The 20,746-nt window shown below is 43.2% G+C and overlaps 1 protein-coding gene across 7 annotated transcripts in view; it reads right to left on the bottom strand.

Moving 5' to 3' along the window:
• Positions 1 to 20,746, bottom strand: part of LOC137310916 (focal adhesion kinase 1) — a 585,674-nt gene that overhangs the window by 346,385 nt on the left and 218,543 nt on the right. For all 7 annotated transcript variants that reach the window (XM_067978464.1, XM_067978455.1, XM_067978457.1 and 4 more), the window contains one exon: positions 5,027 to 5,247. In XM_067978464.1, coding sequence (XP_067834565.1) covers positions 5,027 to 5,215 — 189 coding nt within the window. In that variant the 5' untranslated portion in view covers positions 5,216 to 5,247. The remainder of the gene's footprint in view (positions 1 to 5,026; positions 5,248 to 20,746) is intronic.

Here is a 20,746-nt window from a genome sequence, read left to right on the forward strand (position 1 = left end):
GTAGTGGGGTACAACAAAATAATTCAGTAAATGATATCTGGAAAAGGGAGCCCACAAGTTTGTGAGAAGCTGTAGGCTATTATCAAGTAGCTGATTATCTTACAGAAATGTAGTACCAACCGTTACATGTCATGTACCATGCCAAAATATTATTCAAATAAAAACCCGTGATATCCAATACCCCAATGACCTAATGTTGCACGTCACCACAAGCGTTCTCAAGTTTGAAACTCTTCTCAAGAATCATAATTTATCTGACTGCCTTTGTATCATGAGCTGAAGTATAAAATTAAAAATAACAAATATAATTGAGAATTCCAGAATTCTGAACTCTAAAATTTATTTGGACTTTTTAAAAATTCAATCTAACTGTATATTGGATCTGGGTTCCAGTTGCAGGCAAAGAACCTAGCACACAAGCTGCTCGAGGTTTAATGCAAAAAGAAACTTGTGTTCTTGTTACGCTCTGAGTTTTGTGCTGAATTTGCACCTATAGCAATGTAAATTTGGCTTAAATATTGTGACACAGAGCAGCTGATTCTCACTCCAATTTGTCTCTAATGCCTCCACGAAGACTCATCAAATGTGTCCTTACTCCTTTCTTTATATTGTATGTGATGGTGGTGGTGGTGGTGGGGGGGTGGGGGGAGTGATGCGTGTATTTATTGAACACAATGATAAATGAATTGGGTATATTTTTGAATTATTTTAACAGACATCAATATTGAAACATATATTTCCAGTAATTATTGAAAATTAGTCTCAATGAGATTCAATTGCAATATATAAACCAAAAATACAATATAACAGTAACTTAGAAGAAGGGTAAAGGCACGTAGCGCAACAGTCAAGAATACCATTCAAAAGTCCAGGAAAATTACACAGATCATCCGAGACATCTTATCCCTGCTTCGACTTCTCCGAAACAGATTACAGCTTGATAATTCATAGGCTCTATGATAAGAAATGTGCTCATGGCTATAAATTAACCCAATCTGGGCTGCTCCTTTATTGCACTCTTTCAAATATGCATTGTATGCAATTTTGAAGGGACGACTGCTACATACTCCCTCAAAAGCTAAAGTACGGTTAGAACAAGGGGGACCACAATCTTCATATTCTTCCCACTGAAAATGAAGGAAATGGGAGAAAATGAGCCCAAACTGGATTAGTTAGCAGGATTCTGGCCTCTGGATCAAGTGGTGTGGCTTCAAGTTCCACGCCAAGACTTGAAGACATAATCTTGGCTGAACTCCTTCATTGCATTGTTCGAAGTCTAATGTTAGTGACCTTTTATTTTCAAAAAAGTGACATGCTTCAGCATCTTTTTCTGGGATTCTTCATTTCAGTTTTTGAATGTACGGTTTCAGTTTTAGAAGGAGTACGGTAGCATAGTGGTTATGTTACTGAACGAGTAATCCAGAGGCCTGGACTAATAATCCTGAGTCATGAGTTCAAATCCCACCACGGCAGCTGGGGAATTTAAATTCAATTAATTAAATAAAATCTGGAATTAAAATACGAGTAATGGTGGCAATGAAACTACTGGATTGTCGTAAAAACCCACCTGGTTCACTAATGACCTTTAGGGAAGGAAACCTGCCGTCCATAACCGGTCTGGCCGACATGTGACTCCAGACCCACAGCAATGTGGTTGATTCTTAATTGCCCTCTGAAATGGCCTAGCAAGCCACTCAGTTGTAAAATCTCGCGAAAAAAAGTCATAAGAAGAATAAAACCAGACGGACCACCCGATATCGGACCACTAGGCACAGGACACGACAAAGGCAAACCAAGCCCAGTCGACCCTGCAAATTCCTCCTCACAAACACCTGGGGGCTTGTGCCAAAATTGGGAGAGCTGTCCCACAGGCTAGTCAAGCAACAGCCTGACATAGCCATACTCACAGAATCATACCTTTCAGCCAACGTCCCAGACTCTTCCATCACCATCCCTGGGTATGTCCTGTCCCACCGGCAGGACAGACCTACCAGAGGTGGCGGTACAGTGATATACAGTCAGGAGGGAGTGGCCCTGGGAGTCCTCAACATTGACTCTGGACCCCATGAAATCTCATGGCATCAGGACAAACATGGGCAAGGAAACCTCCTGCTAATTACCACCTACCGCCATCCCTCAGCTGATGAATCAGTCCTCCTCCATGTTGAACACCACTTGGAGGAAGCACTGAGGGTAGCAAGGGCACAGAATGTTCTCTGGGTGGGGGACTTCAATGTCCATCACCAAGAGTAGCACGGTAGCACCACGACTGACCGAGCTGGCCGAGTCCTGAAGCCGGACTGGGCCTGCGGCAGGTGGTGAGCGAACCAACACGAGGGAAAAACCTACTTGACCTCGTAATCACCAATCTACCTGTCGCAAATGCATCTGTCCATGACAGTACTGGTAGGAGTGACCACCGCACAATCCTCGTGGAGACGAAGTCCCGTCTTCACACGAGGATACCATCCAACGTGTTGTGTGACACTACCACCGTGCTAAATGGGATAGATTCAGAACAGATCCAGCAGCTCAAAACTGGGCATCCATGAGGTGCTGTGGGCCATCAGCAGCAGAATTGTATTCCAGCACAATCTGTAACCTCATGGCCCGGCCGGCATATTCCTCACTCTACCATTACCAACAAGCCAGGAGATCAACCCTGGTTCAATGAGGAGTGTAGAAGAGCATGCCAAGAGCAGCACCAGGTGTACCTAAAAATAAGGTGCCAACCTGGTGAAGCTACAACTCAGGACTACATGCATGCTACACACCGGAAGCAACATGCTATAGACACAGCTAAGCGATTCCACAACCAACGGATCAGATCAAAGCTCTGCAGTCCTGCCACATCCAGTCGTGAATGGTGGTGGACAATTAAACATCTAACAGGAGGAGGACGCTCTGTGAACATCCCCATCCTCAATGATGGCAGAGTCCAGCACATAAGTGCAAAAGACAAGGCTGAAGCGTTTGCAACCATCTTCAGCCAGTAGTGCCGAATGGATGATCCATCTCTGCCTCCTCCCGACATCCCCACATCACAGAAGCCAGTCTTCAGCCAATTCGAATCACTCCACATGATATTAAGAAATGGCTGAGTGCACTGGATGCAACAAAGGCTATGGGCCCCGACAACATCCCGGCTGTAGTGCTGAAGACTTGTGCTCCAGAACTAGCCGCGCTTCTAGCCAAACTGTTCCAGTACAGCTACAACACTGGCATCTACCCGACAATGTGGAAAATTGCAGGACAAATCCAATCCGGCCTATTACCGCCCCATCAGTCTACTCTCAATCATCAGCCAAGTGATGGAAGGTGTCGTCAATAGTGCTATCAAGCGGCACTTACTCACCAACAACCTGCTCACCGATGCTCAGTTTGGGTTCCGCCAGGACCACTCGGCTCCAGACCTCATTACAGCCTTGGTCCAAACATGGACAAAAGAGCTGAATTCCAGAGGTGAGGTGAGAGTGACTGCCCTTGACATCAAGGCAGCATTTGACCGAGTGTGGCACCAAGGAGCCCTAGTAAAATTGAAGTCAATGGGAATCAGGGGGAAAACTCTCCAGTGGCTGGAGTCATACCTAGCACAAAGGAAGCTGGTAGTGGTTGTTGGAGGCCAATCATCTCAGCCCCAGGACATTGCTGCAGCAGTTCCTCAGGGCACTGTCCTAGGTCCCACCATCTTCAGCTACTTCATCAATGACCTTCCCTCCATCATAAGGTCAGAAATGGGAATGTTCGCTGATGATTGCACAGTGTTCAGTTCCATTCGCAACCCCTCAAATAATGAAGCAGTCCGAGCCAGCATGCAGCAAGACCTGGACAACATCCAGGCTTGGGCTCATGAGTAGCAAGTAACGTTCGCGCCAGACAAGTGCCAGGCAATGACCATCTCCAACAAGAGAGAGTCTAACCACCTCCCCTTGACATTCAACGGCATTACCATCGCCGAATCCACCACCATCAACACCCTGAGGGGTCACCATTGACCAGAAACTTAACTGGACCAGCCATATAAATACTGTGGCTACAAGAGCAGGTCAGAGGCTAGGTATTCTGCGGCGAGTGACTCACCTCCTTACTCCACAAAGCCTTTCCACCATCTACAAGGCACAAGTCAGGAGTGTGATGGAATACTCTCCACTTGCCTGGATAAGTGCAGCTCCAACAACACTCAAGCAACTTGACACCATCCAGGACAAAGCAGCCCGCTTGATTAGCGCCCCATCCACCACCCTAAACATTCACTCCCTTCACCACTGGTGCACTGTGACTGCAGTGTGTACCATCCACAGGATGCACTGCAGCAACTCGCCAAGGCTTCTTCAACAGCACCTCCCAAACCTGTGACCTCTACCACCTAGAAGGACAAGAGCAGCAGACACGTGGGAACAACACCGTCTGCACGTTCCCCTCCAAGTCACACACCATCCCGACTTGGAAATATATCGCCGTTCCTTCATCGTCGCTGGGTCAAAATCCTGGAACTCCTGACCTAACAGCACTGTGGGAGAACCTTCACCACACGGACTGCAGCAGTTCAAGAAGGCGGCTCACCAACACCTTCTCAAGGGTAATTAGGGATGGGCAATAAATGCTGGCCTCGCCAGAGACGCCCACATCCCATGAAGAATTTTTAAAAAATTTTCAGCCTAAACTTGCCAAGAATGTTATTTCCTCCAACCTACATTTTTTGGGGCATAAAATTAGTTTTGCTATACCTGTTTTGGTTGTTATGAATGCAGGTAATGTTAAGTGTAGTTTGTATAGTTTGTCATTTCCTTTCTATTATAATCAAGAAAAGTATTATTTTTAAATTGAAATAAAACTTGAAGAACTAAAAACAATATTTGAGAATGATAAAACCAAAAGTCGTATGTTTTTGCTGACTTTTTTTTAAAAAACATGAACACTTCACACCAAAATGTTAATATTTCTTCCATAATTTCTTTTTAAAATACTAAAATCATAAAAGAAGAGTGTTCTGACAAATTTCAGTTGAACAAAAACATCGACTCACCCGGACATCCGTGGCATCGCCATGCCTGATGTTCATGGCCCAGGTTGAGGGCTCATTATTACTCTCAAAATAATGGAAGACCTTCAGCACGCGTTCCATGGCACCAGGGGACCGTTCCATACTCAAACGGGATTTGGCTCCTGAACCTGCTGTGTGATTCAAGTTTGGGTCAAGGTAAGCAGCTGCCATGCTTCTGCGGGATGCTATGTGTCGGTCATATTCTGTGGAGAAAGAAAATGAAAGTAAGATGCAGAAATCTATACTCCAAAGAACCACATATTTTGACATCAAAAATCAAACCCATTTCAAGTTTTGGAACGAAGTGTATTCAGTGAATGTGTCAGTGTCTTAGTATATGTAACAGGAAAAATTGAATTTAAAGCAAAATGTTCCTTGTGTGCTGCTCATCATCTCCACAAACATTCCACTACATCATTATTTCATGCACAAATATTCTGCCAACCGTTGAGTTTTGACAATGGGCCCATACCCAAAATAAGAACAAGACTTGAGTTTATATCGTGCCTTATCATGTCAGCTGTCAGCAGTTGCCTCAGTGGTAGCACTCTCTCCTGAATCAGACAGTTGTGGGCTCAAACCCCACTCCAGAGATTTGAGCACATAATTTATGTTGATACTTCGACACAGTACTGAGGGAGTATTGCACTGTTCAAGGTGCTGTCTTTCAGATGAAACATTAAACCGAGGCCCTGTCTATCCTCTCAGGTGGATGTAAAAGAAAATCCCCTGCCACTGTTCCAAGAAGAACAGCAGAGTTCTCCCAATATCCTGACCAACATTTATCCCTCACCCAATATCACTAAATGTAGATTATCTGGTCATTTATCACTTGCCGTTTGTAGGACCGTGCAGTGTGCAAATTGGCCGCCACAACTGCCTACATTACAACAATTACTACACAGAGGTAAACACCCCAGTTTCTCTCTCATCTGCACCTGTCGTTGCAGCAGTTGCTGGATGGGGTACTCTTAGGCAGATCCGTGGCGACAGATCCAGCACATTTGCAACAATGTGGCATAGGGTATTCGTGCATCGCACTCCATGCCACAGGTCTCTGTTTCTTCCCAGCCCCTTGTTTCTTCACCCACCGCTACCACCCCCCCCCGCCCCGCCCCGAAATCCAACTCTCCCAGCCCCAGGTCCTCTCCTGCCTCTCCCTTCTTCATACCCAGAGACAGGCAATCATTTTTGCCATTATCCAGGGGTTAGAGCCCAGAATCAAACTAAAGGTCTCCGAAACGGAGAAACATATAAACGAAGAAGAGGAACTGAGAGGGATACTAAATGGAAGACATTCAAAGAGAGAAAATGACATCCACGGAGAAACTGAGACAAATACAGCAGAACCTTAGGAGTTTACAGCAAAGGAGGGATCTATTTGGCCCATCATGTCTGCCAGTTCTTTGCCAAAGCATTCCAAAGCTAATCCCACTTACCTGTCTCTTCGTGAATAAAACATGAGACATAAACAGAGAGGAAGTAATGAATGAGAAATGACCAGAGAGACAATGACTAGGAGAGTTTTTAAAATAAAAATACTCTCTAATAAATGAAGTCTGGATGGACAAAATCTGCAGCTGTACTGTTTATTGTCTTTCCACAATTGAAGAGGTGTACAAATGTCACATGACCACCATAATGCCTCGCTGAAATTCTAATGACTGCTGCAGATGATATTAGAGTGAATAAACAGAAAACAGGCATTTACAATTAAAAATCTGATTTGGTATGGATAAACTAATCAGTGAAATTGTAACCTATTTAAAAATGGAGGCGCTTGTGTAGGCATTTATATGGATAGAGCAACTTACAAAAGTGTGTGTAAAATTCCTAAAGTAAAATCGGTTCAAATTGTGCAACATACTCCAAATTCGAGTTTTGGTCTGAAAAGGGCCCAAATAAAAGGTTGGGCTTTGAAACTTCAGCTTCAGACACAAATTTGGACAGCCAGTTAGGTTTCTAATGATACAAACTACAGCTTTTGAGGGCTGAAACAATTAAGAGTACAGATGCTGTTCTTCTGTAACTGTCATTATCATTCCCCTTTCATTCTCCAATACATACAAATTTCATAATTCCAAGCAACTGAACATATTTCAAAAATACCATGCATCGGAACAGGTTTGCATCCTACCAATAAGTGCGCGTTGACCACACCATCCTCCTCCAATGCCTTTCCTCTGTTGTCCAGCTAAGTGCGTTTGCCATCGCCTGATTCCACTCACCTACCTAGGCGTAGCCAGAGAATTTCCTGCAATGGCTTCTCTTTCTGCCCCTGCATCATTACCTCTGGAGTCCCCCAAGGATCCATCCTTGGCCCCCTCCTATTTCTCATCAATATGCTGCCCCTCGGTGACATCATTTGACTGATTGTCTGACAACCAGTACTGGATAAGCCAAAATTTCCTCCAATTAAACATTGGGAAGACGGAAGACATTGTCTTCGGTCTCCGCCACAAACCCCATTCCATAGCCACCGATTCCATACCACTCCCTGGCCACGGTCTGAGGCTGAACCAGACTGTTGGCAACCTTGGCATCCTATTTGACCCTGAACCGAGCTTCAAGCCCCATATCCTCTCCATTAGAAAGAACGCCTACTTCCACATACGCAATATTACCCATCTCCGCCCCCTGCCTCAGCCCACCTGCTGCTGAAGCCTTCATCCATGCTTTTGTTACCTCCAGACTCGACTATTCCAATGCTCCCCTGGCCAGCCTCCCATCTTCCACCTTCCATAAACTTAAACTCATCCAAAACTCTGCTGCCCATATCCTAACTTGCACCACTCCCCATTCACTCATCACCCATTTTTGATGGCCTACATTGGCTCCCAATCTACCGACGCCTCGATTTTTAAATTCTCATTGTGTTCAAATCCCTCCATGTCCTTACCCCTCCCTATCTCTGCAACCTCCTCCAGCCCTACAACCGTCAGAGATCTCTGCGCTCCTCCAACTCTGGCCTCCTGTGCATTCCCCACTTCCTTTGCCCTGCGATTCGCAGCCGTGCCTTCAGCTGTCTCGGCCCCAAGCTCTGAAATTCCCTCCCTAGACCTCTCCGCCTCTCTTTCTTCCTTTGACGCTCCTTAAAACCTGTTGTTTCATTCTTGATTTTATTCCTTTAGTTGACAGGAACATAGGAATTGCGATGAACAAAAGACCACAGTCAATCCAGTTCGACTTCTATCATCCTGGTAGTCGCGTGATACAACAATAACAAAGCTGTTGAAAATCATGGCAATCAATCTCTAACAATTAGTCTACAAAAGACCCATACATGAGGCAACCAAAGCCTCAGCAGTGGAAAGCTTTAGGAACCAAAGTCAGCTGTTCCTCTCAAGCATGCTACACTTACCATATAACATGTCTCAAATTACTCATATACTATATCCCAAAATATTATTTTCTGAAATAAATTTAATTTGCATTTGAATGAATCAATACTTTCTGCTTCCTTCTCCCGAGGGAGCACTCGCTCACTGAAATAATGTTCTCCCCTTGCTCTTGAACTGTGCTATGGGAGTTGATGCAGGGAAAAATGAATTTCTATTAGAAAGAGCTCAGCCAAAAGAGATCTATGAACGCAAGTCATTTCTGCTGAGGTTCACCAATCTCCCACCCTAATTTCAAAGATCGACGGAAACCATTAAGATTTCTTGATAAACTTATTTGAGAAGCAGACCTAATTTTGAAGAATCTCTGAACATTCATTTATAAAATCGTAAAAGGATACTGAATCACCAAGGATCATATATGGGACCACAAAAGCAGGTTGTATGCTCAGAGCCAACAGTCTAGATTTGTAATGAAACATTTGTTGTATAAACAAGATTTTGAGATTAATGGTGAAGATATACCCATCTAACAACTTGCAAACGTATCACGTGTCAAGAGCTTTCTTGCTCACAATATAAATTATTTCCTCCATTTTCCCTCAGCATATCCTTAATTTCTCATTGTGTTGATACATGCAAGACAACAAATATTCTTAAGACACACTGCAAAAAGAAAATCCTTTTGCATAAGCAGCTCTTCTCGCTGTCTAATTAAGTTAACTAACTTAATAGAGTTTTTTGATGAGGTAACAGAGAGGGTAGATGAGGACAATAAAGTTGATGTGGTGCATATGGACTTTCAAAAGGTGTTTGATAAAGTAACACATGGTAGGCTTGTCATCAAGATTGCAGCCCATGAAATCAAGCGGGCAGGAGAACATGGATGCAGAATTGGCTAAGTGACAGGAAACAGAGAGTAGTGGTGAATGGTTGTTTTTCAAACAAGAGGAAGATGTACAGAGGTGTTCCCCGGCGGTCGGACCACTGTTTTTCTTGATTTCTATTAAGGACTGGGACTTGGGTGTACAGGGCACAATTTCCAAATCTGCAGATGACACAAAACTTGGAAGGGTAGTGAACAATAAGGAGGATAGTAATACACTTCAAGAGGATATCGACAGGCTGGTGGCATGAGCGGACATGTGGCAGATAAAACTTAACCCAGAAAAATGCAAAGTGATACATTTCGGTAGGAAGAACGATAAGAGACAATATAAACAAGAGGGCACAATTCTAAAAGGGGTACAGGAACAGAGAGATCTGGGGGTATTTGTGCACAAATCATTGAAGGTGGCAAGGCAGGTTGAGAAAGCGATTAGAAAAGCATACGGGCTCCTGGGCTTTATAAATAGAGGCTTAGAATACAAAAGTAATAAACATAGAAAATAGGAGCAAGAGTAGGCCCTTCGGCCCTGCTCCGCCATTCAAAATGATCATGGCTGATCGTCTAACTCAGTACCCTGTTCCTGCTTTTTCCCCATATCCCTTGATCCCTTTAGCATTAAGAAATATATCTATCTCCTTCTTGAATACATCTAATGACTTGGCCTCCACTGCCTTCTGTGGTGGGGAATTCCACGGGTTCACCACCCTCTGAGTGAAGAAATTTCTCCTCATCTTGGTTCTAAATGGCATACTCCGTATCCTGAGACTGTGACCCCTGATTCTGGATTCCCCAGCCATCGGGAACATCCTCCCTGCATCTAGTCTGACTCGTCCTGTTAGAATTTTATACGTTTCGATGAGATCACCTCTCTTTCTTCTAAACTCTAGTGAATATAGGCTTAGTCAACCCAATCTCTCCTCATACGTCAGTCCTGCCATCGCAGGAATCAGTCTGGTAAATCTTTGTTGCACTTCCTCCACGGCAAGGACATCCTTCCTCAGATATGGAGACCAAAACTGCACACAATACTCCTGATGTGGTCTCATCAAGGCCCCGTACAACTGCAGTAAGACATCCCTGCTCCTGTACTCATATCCTCCTGCAATGAAGGCCATCATACCATTCGCCTTCCTAACTGCTTGCTGTACCTGAATGCTCGCTTTCAGCGACTGGTGTACAAGGACACCCAGGTCTCATTGCACCTCCCATTTTCCCAATCTATCATCATTCAGATAATAATCTGCCTTTCTGTTTTTACAACCAAAGTAGATAACTTCACATTTATCCATGTTGTACTTGCCCACTCACCCAACTTGTCGAAATCACATTGCAGCCTCTCTGCATCCTCCTCACAGCTCACATTCCACCCCAGCTGTGTGTCATCTGCAAACTTGGAAATGTTACATTTAGTTCCCTCATCCAAATCATTGATATATATTGTGAATAGCTGAGGCCCAAGCACTGATCCCTGCGGCACCCCACAAATAACTGCCTGCCACCCGGAAAAAGACCCGTTTATTCCTACTCACTGTTTCCTGTCTGTCAACCAATTCACAATCCATGCCAGTATATTCCCCCCAATCCCATGTGCTTTAATTTTGCACATTGACCTCATGTGGGACTTTATCAAAAGCCTTCTGAAAATCCAAGTACACCACATCCACTGGTTCTCCCCTATCTATTCTACTAGTTACATCCTCAAAAAACTCCAGTAGATTTGTTAAGCATGATTTCTCAAGCATGATTTCCCTTCCATAAACCCATGCTGACTTTGTCCAATCCCGTTAATGCCTTCCAAGAGTTCTGTTATCACATCTTTTATAATAGACTCTAGCATTTTCCTCACTACTGATGTTAGGCTAACAGGTCTGTAATTCCCTGTTTTTTCTCTCCCTCCTTTTTTAAATAGTGGGGTTACATTTGCCACTCTCCAATCTGTAGGAACTGTTACAGAGTCGATAGAATTTTGGAAGATGATCACCAATGCATCCACTATTTCCAGGGCCACTTCCTTTAGTACTCTGGGATGTAGATTATCAGGCCCTGGGGTTTTGTCAGCCTTGAGCCCCATTAATTTCCCTAGCACTATTTTTTTTTTACTATTACTGGTTTCCTTCAGTTCCTCCCTCTCACTAGACCCTTGGTTCCCTGACATTTCTGGCAGGTTAGAACATAAGAACATAAGAAATAGGAGCAGGAGTAGGCCAATCGGCCCCTCGAGCCTGCTCCGCCATTCAATAAGATCATGGCTGATCTGATCCTAACCTCAAATCTAAATTCATGTCCAATTTCCTGCCCGCTCCCCGTAACCCCTAATTCCCTTTACTTCTAGGAAACTGTCTATTTCTGTTTTAAATTTATTGAATGATGTAGCTTCCACAGCTTCCTGGGGCAGCAAATTCCACAGACCTACTACCCTCTGAGTGAAGAAGTTTCTCCTCATCTCAGTTTTGAGAGAGCAGCCCCTTATTCTAAGATTATGCCCCCTCGTTCTAGTTTCACCCAACCTTGGGAACATCCTTACCGCATCCACCCGATCAAGCCCCTTCACAATCTTATATGTTTCAATAAGATCACCTCTCATTCTTCTGAACTCCAATGAGTAGAGTCCCAATCTACTCAACCTCTCCTCATAAGTCCGCCCCCTCATCCCCGGGATTAACCTTCTTTGTACTGCCTCGAGAGCAAGTATGTCTTTTCTTAAGTATGGACACCAAAACTGTATGCAGTATTCCAGGTGCGGTCTCACCAATACCTTATATAACTGCAGCAATACCTCCCTGTTTTTATATTCTATCCCCCTAGCAATAAACGCCAACATTCCGTTGGCCTTCTTGATCACCTGCTGCACCTGCATACTAACCTTTTGATTTTCTTGCACTAGGACCCCCAGATCCCTTTGTACTGCAGTACTTTCCAGTTTCTCGCCATTAAGATAATAACTTGCTCTCTGATTTTTCCTGCCAAAGTGCATAACCTCACATTTTCCAATTAACCTTCTTGCATGTGTCCTCCTTTGTGAAGACAGAACCAAAATATATGTTTAATTGTTCTGCCAGTTCTTTGTTCCCCATTATATAATTCCCCCCTTTTCTGACTGTAAGGGACCTACATTTGTCTTCACTAATCTTCTTCTCTTGACATATTTATAGAAATTTTTACAGTCAGTTTTTATGTTCCCTGCTAGTTTACTCTCATACTCTATTTTTCCCCTCTTAATCAATCTCTTTGTCCTCCTTTGCTGAATTCTAAACTGCTCCCAATCCTCAGGCGTGCCGCTTTTTCTGGCAATTTTATATGTCTCCTCTTTGGACCTAATGCTATCCCTAATTTCTTTTGTAAGCCACGGTTGAGCCACCTTTCCTGATTTATTTTTGCGCCAGACAGGAATAATTGTTGTAATTCCTGCACACATTCTTTAAATATTAGCCATTGCCTATCCACCGTCATCCCTTTTCCTAAAGTTCCCCAATCTATCATAGCCAACTCGCACCTCATACTTTCGTAATTTCCTTTATTTAGATTCAGGACCCTAGTTTCGGATTCAACTACTTCACTCTCCATCTTAATGAGGAATTCGATCATGTTATGGTCGCTCTTCCCTAAGGGACCCCGCACAACAAGATTGTTAATCATTTCTCGTTGCACAATACCCAGTCTAGGATCGCCTGTTCTCTAGTTGGTTTCTCAACGTATTGGTCTAGAAAATCATCACGTACACTCTCCAGGAATTTCTCCCCCACAGTATTATTGCTAATTTGGTTTGACCAATCTATATGTAGATTAAAGTGATCCACGATTATAGTTGTACCTTCTTGCATGCATCTCTAATTTCCTGGTTAATGCCCTCCCCTACATCTCCACGACTGTTTAGGGGCATATAGACAACTCCCACAAACGTTTTCTGCCCCATGGTGTTTCTTAGCTCCACCCATACATATACCACATCGTGATTTTCTGAGCCAATATCCTTCCTCACTATTGCATTGATTTCCTCCTTTACTAAACAATGCTACCCCACCTCCTTTCCCTTTTTGCCTGTCCTTCCTAAATATTGAATACCCCTGGATGTTCAGTTCCCATCCTTGGTCACCCTGCAGCCAAGTCTCAGTAATTGCAACTATATCATAACCGTTCATATCTATCTGCACTATTAATTCATCTACCTTATTGCGAATGCTCCGCGCATTAAGACACAATGCCTTTAGACTTGTCTTTTTAAGATTGCTCGTCATCTTAGTTTTATTTTGCACTATGGCCCGATTTATTTTTTGCCCTTGTTTTCTCTGCCTTCCACTATTCCTTCTTCCCTTTCTGTCTTTTGTTTCTATCCTTGTTTCCCCCTCCTCTGTCTCCCTGCTCACGTTCCCATCCTCCTGCCATTCTAGTTTAAACCTTCCCCAACAGCATTCGCAAACACCCCCGCAAAAACATCCCAGTCCTGCTCGGGTGTAACCCGTCCCGCTTGTACAGGTCCCACCTACCCCAGAACCGGTCCAAATGTCCCAGGAATCTAAATCCCTCCCTCCTACACCATCCCTGCAGCCACGCATTCATCTGGTCTATTCTCCTGTTCCTATACTCACTAGCACGTGGCACTGGTAGTAATCCTGAGATCACTACCTTTGAGGTCCTGCTTTTTAATTTATCTCCTAACTCTTTAGATTCACCTTGCAGGACCTCATCCCTTTTTTTAAAAAAACCTGTGTCGATGGTACCGATATGGACCACGACGACTGGCTGTTCACCCTCCCCCTCCAGAATGCCCTGCAGCCGCTCCGTGACATCCTTGACCCTAGCATCAGGGAGGCAACATACCATCCTGAAGTCACGTTTGCAGCCGCAGAAACACCTATCTGTTCCCCTTACAATTGAATCCCCTATCAATATAGCCCTGCCACTCTTATTCCTCCCTTCCTGTGCAGCAGAGCCACCCATGGTGGAAGTCATGTTGAACCTTTATAAAAACTGGTTCAGCCACAACTGGAGTATTGTGTCCAGTTCTGGGCACCGCACTTCAGGAAAGATGTGAAGGCCTTAGAGAGGGTGCAGAAGAGATTTACTAGAATGATTCCAGGGATGAGGAACTTCAGTTATGTGGATGGACTGGAGAAGCTGGGGTTGTTCTCCTTGGAACAGAGAAAGTTGCCAGGAGATTTGACAGAGGTATTCAAAATCAGGAAGGATCTAGACAGAGTAGAGGGCATAGATTTAAGGTGATTGGCAAAAGAACGAAAAGTGACATGAGGAAAAACTTTATTACACAGTGAGTGATTAGGATCTGGAATGCACTGCCCAAGGGGGTGGTGGAGGCAGATTCAATCATGGCCTTCAAAAGGGAACTGGATAAGTACTTGTAAGTAAAAAAATTTGCAGGGCTACTGAGTTTGCGGGGGGTGGGGGGGGTGGCGGCGGGACTAGCTGGATTGCTCTTGCTTGGAGCCGGTGGGGACTCGATGGGCTGAATGACCTCCTCCCATGCTGTAACCTTTCTATGATTCTATAATTGTAATGGAGGATTACTGCTATAAAGATTATTGTACCAGGTGGTGGCACAATTTGTTCAAGCAGACGATTGACAAAAATTAATAAAATTAATTAACCAGCTGTCTCAAGTAATTTTGCTTTTTACATATTGAAATTCACTGTGGGTAGATCACTGATTTTAACATTTTCATTTTCTGAGGAGGACACAAATACCAGGATCCTAAGATTGCCATCTAACTCTTGTAAGACATCATTTATTTTTATGTAACACACCATAGGCCAATTTTTGTCTCAGTCTTAACAGACATTAAAAAAAACATTCCTTTGATCTTGGAACCTAGGACAGTACGAACAGGAGTAGGCTATTCAGTCCCACGAGCCTGTCTGCCATTCAATTTGATCATGGTTGATCTGTACCTCAATTCCATTTACCCATCTTTGTTCAATATCCCTTGGTGCCCTTACCCAACAACAATCTATTGATGTCAGTTTTGAACAATTTCAATTGACGCGGTATGCACCACCGTTTGGGGAGTGAGTTCCAGATTTCCATTACCCTTTGTGTGAAAAAATACTTCCGGATTTCACTGCTAAATAGCCTAGTTCTAATTTTAAGATTATGCCCTCTTGTTCTTGATTCTCCTACCAGAGGAAATAGTTTCTCTGTAGCTACCCCATCGAATCTCCATCATTTTAAACACCTCCATTCGATCACCCCTTAACCGACTAAACTCAAAGGAATATAACTAAGTTAACGTTTCAGGTCGATGACCCTTCGTCAGAACTGGAAGAAGTTGAAGATTAAACAGTTTTAAAACTAGTACAGAGCCAGGGAAAGGGGGGGGGGGGGGTGAGGAGGAAGGGGAGGGGAGGAAAGAACAAAAGGGATGTAATATAATCACTCCCGCCCTCCACCCGATCAGATACCTTCCCTTTTGTTCTTTCCTCCCGCTCACTTAGTCTGGCTAACTCTCTTTGAAACTTTCTGCTCCCACCCACACAACTTACTGTGCCTCCTAATTTAGTGTCATCTGCCAACTTGAATTTACAATTCTCGATTCTTTCATCCAAGTCACTAATGTTTATGGTGAAAAATTAAGGCCCCAGTACAGATCCCTGGGGAACACCATTTGACACATCCCACCAATCAGAACATTCCCTTTGTCCCTACTCTGTCTCCTACCTCCCTCCAGCAGTACACTGAGTTCTCATTAAATAAGTCTAACATATTAATCAAAATGTGTCGTAAAACAAGAGAAATGCCAGAAAATTTATGCAATCTTGTCCATTTTGCATTTCAAGGGAGTTCCATCCTCAACCGATCCGAGGACTATCCAACCCTATTCAAGAAATAGCTGACTCACCAGATTTTTTAAGAAAATCAATTTCAAAAATAACAGGAATCCATTTCACAGACACAAATTTCTAAACTGAATTGCACAAATCCTAAGTGCCATAATGATAGTTGTAATACAAGTGATTTTGTGTAAAACACCTGGTGCCCTTGTGATCTGTTTATGCAATACAAATACTCACACTGTTAGCACAAAAACTATATACCATGACCAACTCCTAAAACTATTTTCCAACAGGATATTCTATGAATATCAATATTTTACACAAATGAAATGAAGCTAACAAAAATTAATAGATCCACAAACACATGCAGACTCCAGAGAACATTTAGCAACTAACAGGTGCTACTGAAATGCTCAAGATACATTTATAATTAAAGCTGCAGACATACACCAAAAATTTAAATGTTACAAAAAATATTTTCTAAAATATTTTCGAAATGCTTCTGCACAAATTCAGAGTGCATTGCTGTGTTTATTTTACTTCAAAGAAAGATGTCATAATTTAATCTGATCAATAATAAGCCTTTTACATGTGAAATTAAATTAATGCAGCAATGCAAACAATGGAATATTCCACCTGTACTGTGCACTAGTGCTGCTGCTTTTGCAACTCTTTCTGAAATGAGAGCGAAGACATATGAACTCTGATTCAAAACACAAAATTTCCCAAATTCTTGTGGTATAATTTGAGTACATTTTACTTCTTTCCATAGCTACCCTATCTCCACAATATCCTGCGTAAGACCATTAATAAGCAAGGATCAGGATTTAATTTCTCAGCTTTTTATGTCGATAATGTTACAAGGAACATCTAACAAGCAGCAAGTTTCCATTTATGGCTAGAATTATTTCCACACAGTGGATACCATGCCTAATGGTCAAGATAAAATGAAAAACTCATTTACACTTCCCAAGCTGGAAACTGGTTATTCATCCTTTCCGAAGACTGCAAAATAGCACAGGGAATTTGGTGCTTTTAGGTGTGTTGGGGGCAAATTCAAAATTGCTCCAACTCCTTCTAAATACCCTGACCAGTATATGCAGTTTTAGAGGCTCCGGATGTATGCTTCACTGGAAAATTCAGAACTTTTTCCACACTTAAAAAATGGCAATTCTGGTTAATTTTATAACACCTTCATACTTCAGAATTGATAGATTTTTAAATCTAAACAAAAATGACATTTGGGTTTCTTCATAATCAAATCAACCATACCATGACTTCCCCAAAAGCTATCCAAAGTCACTCTCCCCTTTACCAAGGAACTCACATCTCCTATTCACACAAATGCTATTCCCCTCTCTCACCATTCCCCCAGTTTTCACAGCTACTCTTGGCTTCCAAACCCTCTAGTTCACAATGAGATTCTTCCTCTCCAACGACCCTCTCCCAGAGCTCACAAAGATGCTCTTCAACATGCCTTCACAGAGAGGCGCTCTCCCTCCCTGTGTTTTTCTCACTGACATGCCATGAAAACTCCTACCCAACAGTGTTGCTTCACTTCAGGAGCAGTCTTTATGTTGCACACAAAAAACATGTGGGTTGGAATTCCAGCAAAAACTATCACAAGATCAAGAATTGCTGGCAATGGAAGCAATGCCTGGAGTAAAGCAACAGCAACACGCATGAGCTGGAGCTGGGACTGGCAACACGAAGAGCATAATCAATAACAACGTGCATTTATACAGCACCTTTAACATCAACATCATCGCAGGACATGAGGGGAAAAAAACAACCCAGAGACAAAGAAGGAGAGGTTATGAGAGGTGCCCAAACGCTTGGTCAGAGGTAGTTTTAAGGAACATCTTAAAAGAGAATAAGGTGAAAAGGTAGAAGGGTTTGGGGAAAAAATTCCAAAGTGGCAGCTGAAGACACCGCTGCCAATGTTGGAGCAAAGGGAAGGGGTGGGGAGGGGGAGTTGCAGAGTTTGGGGGAAGGGTGATGGTTACAGACATAGAGAGAGGCAAGGCTATGAACAGAACACAAAAATTTAAATGTGAGGCATTGGAGGGCCAGGAGCCAGTGCAGGTCACCACGGAGAGGGGTGATGGGTGAGCTGGAATTTAAGTGGGATATGATGAAGGCAGCAGTTGCATGTGAAGTCGTGTTGCAACAGGTGATTTTCCACCCCCCAAGAGAACAAAATGCATATGTGCAGACAGTCTGCCTACATTGCTGGATGCCTTCAACACAACAATATATCACTTGTACAGTAAGAGCACTGTCCATACTTCTTAATGGTTATACTTTGATTTGGACTTTCACAGCAGAAAGAAATAGAAATTTAAAGAAACCCTCATTCATTAACCCAGGCCCCCTGCAAACTTATTTGTAAATGTATGCCTGAGGAAAGTCCATCAACATGGATTTTTCCCTGGGTCAAGTATAAGTAAAACAATTAAATAATGCAAATATTGTATTGCCAATAATCACAGAATCACCAATGGAATATAAAAGACATGCAATAGGGTTGGAAGGGAGTTAAAATGGATAAATTTTTAAGTACTGGGTTGCACCTTGAGGACATCAAAACATGCAATAAATGGTTCCTGAAATTATAACATACATGGAATCATAGATAACTGTAATCACAAGGCAGTAATCTAAATCTGAAAGATCCAGATGATATCATAAATCACGAGTGAAAGCTGAACATTTTAGAACGACCATAGGAATCTGTGAATTACACAACTGCTTTCCAATTACTGTCTGACATTTTACTGTTTATTCTAGATTAGGTTTTGCTTTTATCGTTTTTTAAGTTTGCATTTTTATTATTTAGCAATTCTGTGCTATCTGTTGTCATGATAATCGCCATTCGTATAAAATAGACTTTTATATATTTTTGCAGGCTTATCATGGAACAAACAAGGAATAGCGTGGATGCATTTAAGGGGAAGCTAGATAAGCACATGAGGGAGAAAGGAATAGAAGGGGATGCTGTTAGGGAAGACTATGGGGTGATCTAATAGAGGTCTTTAAGATCATGAAAAGGCTCGATAGGGTAGACATAGAGATGTTTTCACTTGCAGGGGAGACCAGGACTAGGGGCCATAAATATAAGATAGTCACTGATAAATCCAATTGAGAATTCAGGAGAAATTTCTTTACCTAAAGAGTGGTTAGAATGTGGAACTCACGACCACAAGAAGTAGTTGAGGCGACTAGCATAGATGCAGTTAAGGGGAAGCTAGATAAACAACGAGGGAGAAAGGAGTAGACGGACAAGTTGATGAGGTTAGATGAAGTAGGGAGGGAAGAGGCTTGTGAGGAACATAGATGCCAGTATAGACCAGTTAGGCCAAATGGCCTGTTTCTGGGGTGTAAACTCCATGTAACATCAGTTGGATACCTAAAAATTCTTTAGGCAGCATTTAATAGATAAAAATGAATGTAACGATTACAGGTACCATTACTCTACTACACTGCAGTGGACTGTACATCTGATTGCGGTACGTTCTCGTCAGCTGCATCTTTTTATTTTAACCAACAAAAACTTGGGTCAACAAACGTGCTGTCAGATTATGGCCACTATTTAAAGTAAATGCAGGGAGCCACTCACATACATTTGTGCACCTCCATATTAACGGCAGAGTCCAGGAGTGCTGCAGGAAACAGCTCCCTGACACAGAATGTAAAAAGTGGAGAATGACGCATGGAGGTCACTCTTCCAAAGCAGCTTTAAAAATTCTGGAAGCACTTTTACAGACGTACTGCAGGAATGCAGTTCAGTTTGTCACAGGAAAACCCAAGATGATATTTTCATTGTAATTACTACCTCTGATCAATCTATCAATGACATGATGTGGAGATGCCGGTGATGGAATGGGGTGGACAAATGTAAGGAATCTTACAACACCAGGTTATAGTCCAACAATTTTATTTTAAAATCACAAGCTTTCGGAGATTATCCACTTCGTCAGGTGAATGAGTGAAAGGTTCTCAAATCGCATATCTTATATTAGGCTGGGACACCATCACACCAATCAAAAGGTGTCGTTGGTGTTCAAACAGGCCAGTCACGGAGAACAGTACGTCCCAGTACACTGAATATACATTGTGTCAATTACACAGACAGAGAGAAAGGGACCCAAATGGCAGAGAGAGAGAGTATTAAAAACAGATAACTTTTTTCCCCTTTTGCTGGTGGGGTTACGTGTAGCGTGACATGAACCCAAGATCCCGGTTGAGGCCGTCCTCATGGGTGCGGAACTTGGCTATCAACTTCTGCTCGACGATTTTGCGTTGTCGTGTGTCTCGAAGGCCGCCTTGGAGAACGCTTACCCGAAGATCGGTGGCTGAATGTCCTTGACTGCTAAAGTGTTCCCCAACTGGGAGGGAACCCTCCTGTCTGGCGATTGTTGCGCGGTGTCCGTTCATCCGTTGTCGCAGTGTCTGCATGGTCTCGCCAATGAACCATGCTCCGGGGCATCCTTTCCTGCAACGTATGAGGTAGACAACGTTGGCCGAGTCACAGGAGTATGAACCATGTACCTGGTGGGTGGTGTCCTCTCGTGTGATGGTGGTATCCGTGTCGATGATCTGGCATGTCTTGCAGAGGTTGCCGTGGCAGAGTTGCGTGGTGTCGTGGACGCTGTTCTCCTGAAAGCTGGGTAATTTGCTGTGGACGAC

The sequence above is a fragment of the Heptranchias perlo genome, chromosome 3, assembly GCF_035084215.1.
Source record: "Heptranchias perlo isolate sHepPer1 chromosome 3, sHepPer1.hap1, whole genome shotgun sequence".
Classification (NCBI taxonomy): Eukaryota; Metazoa; Chordata; class Chondrichthyes; order Hexanchiformes; family Hexanchidae; genus Heptranchias; species Heptranchias perlo.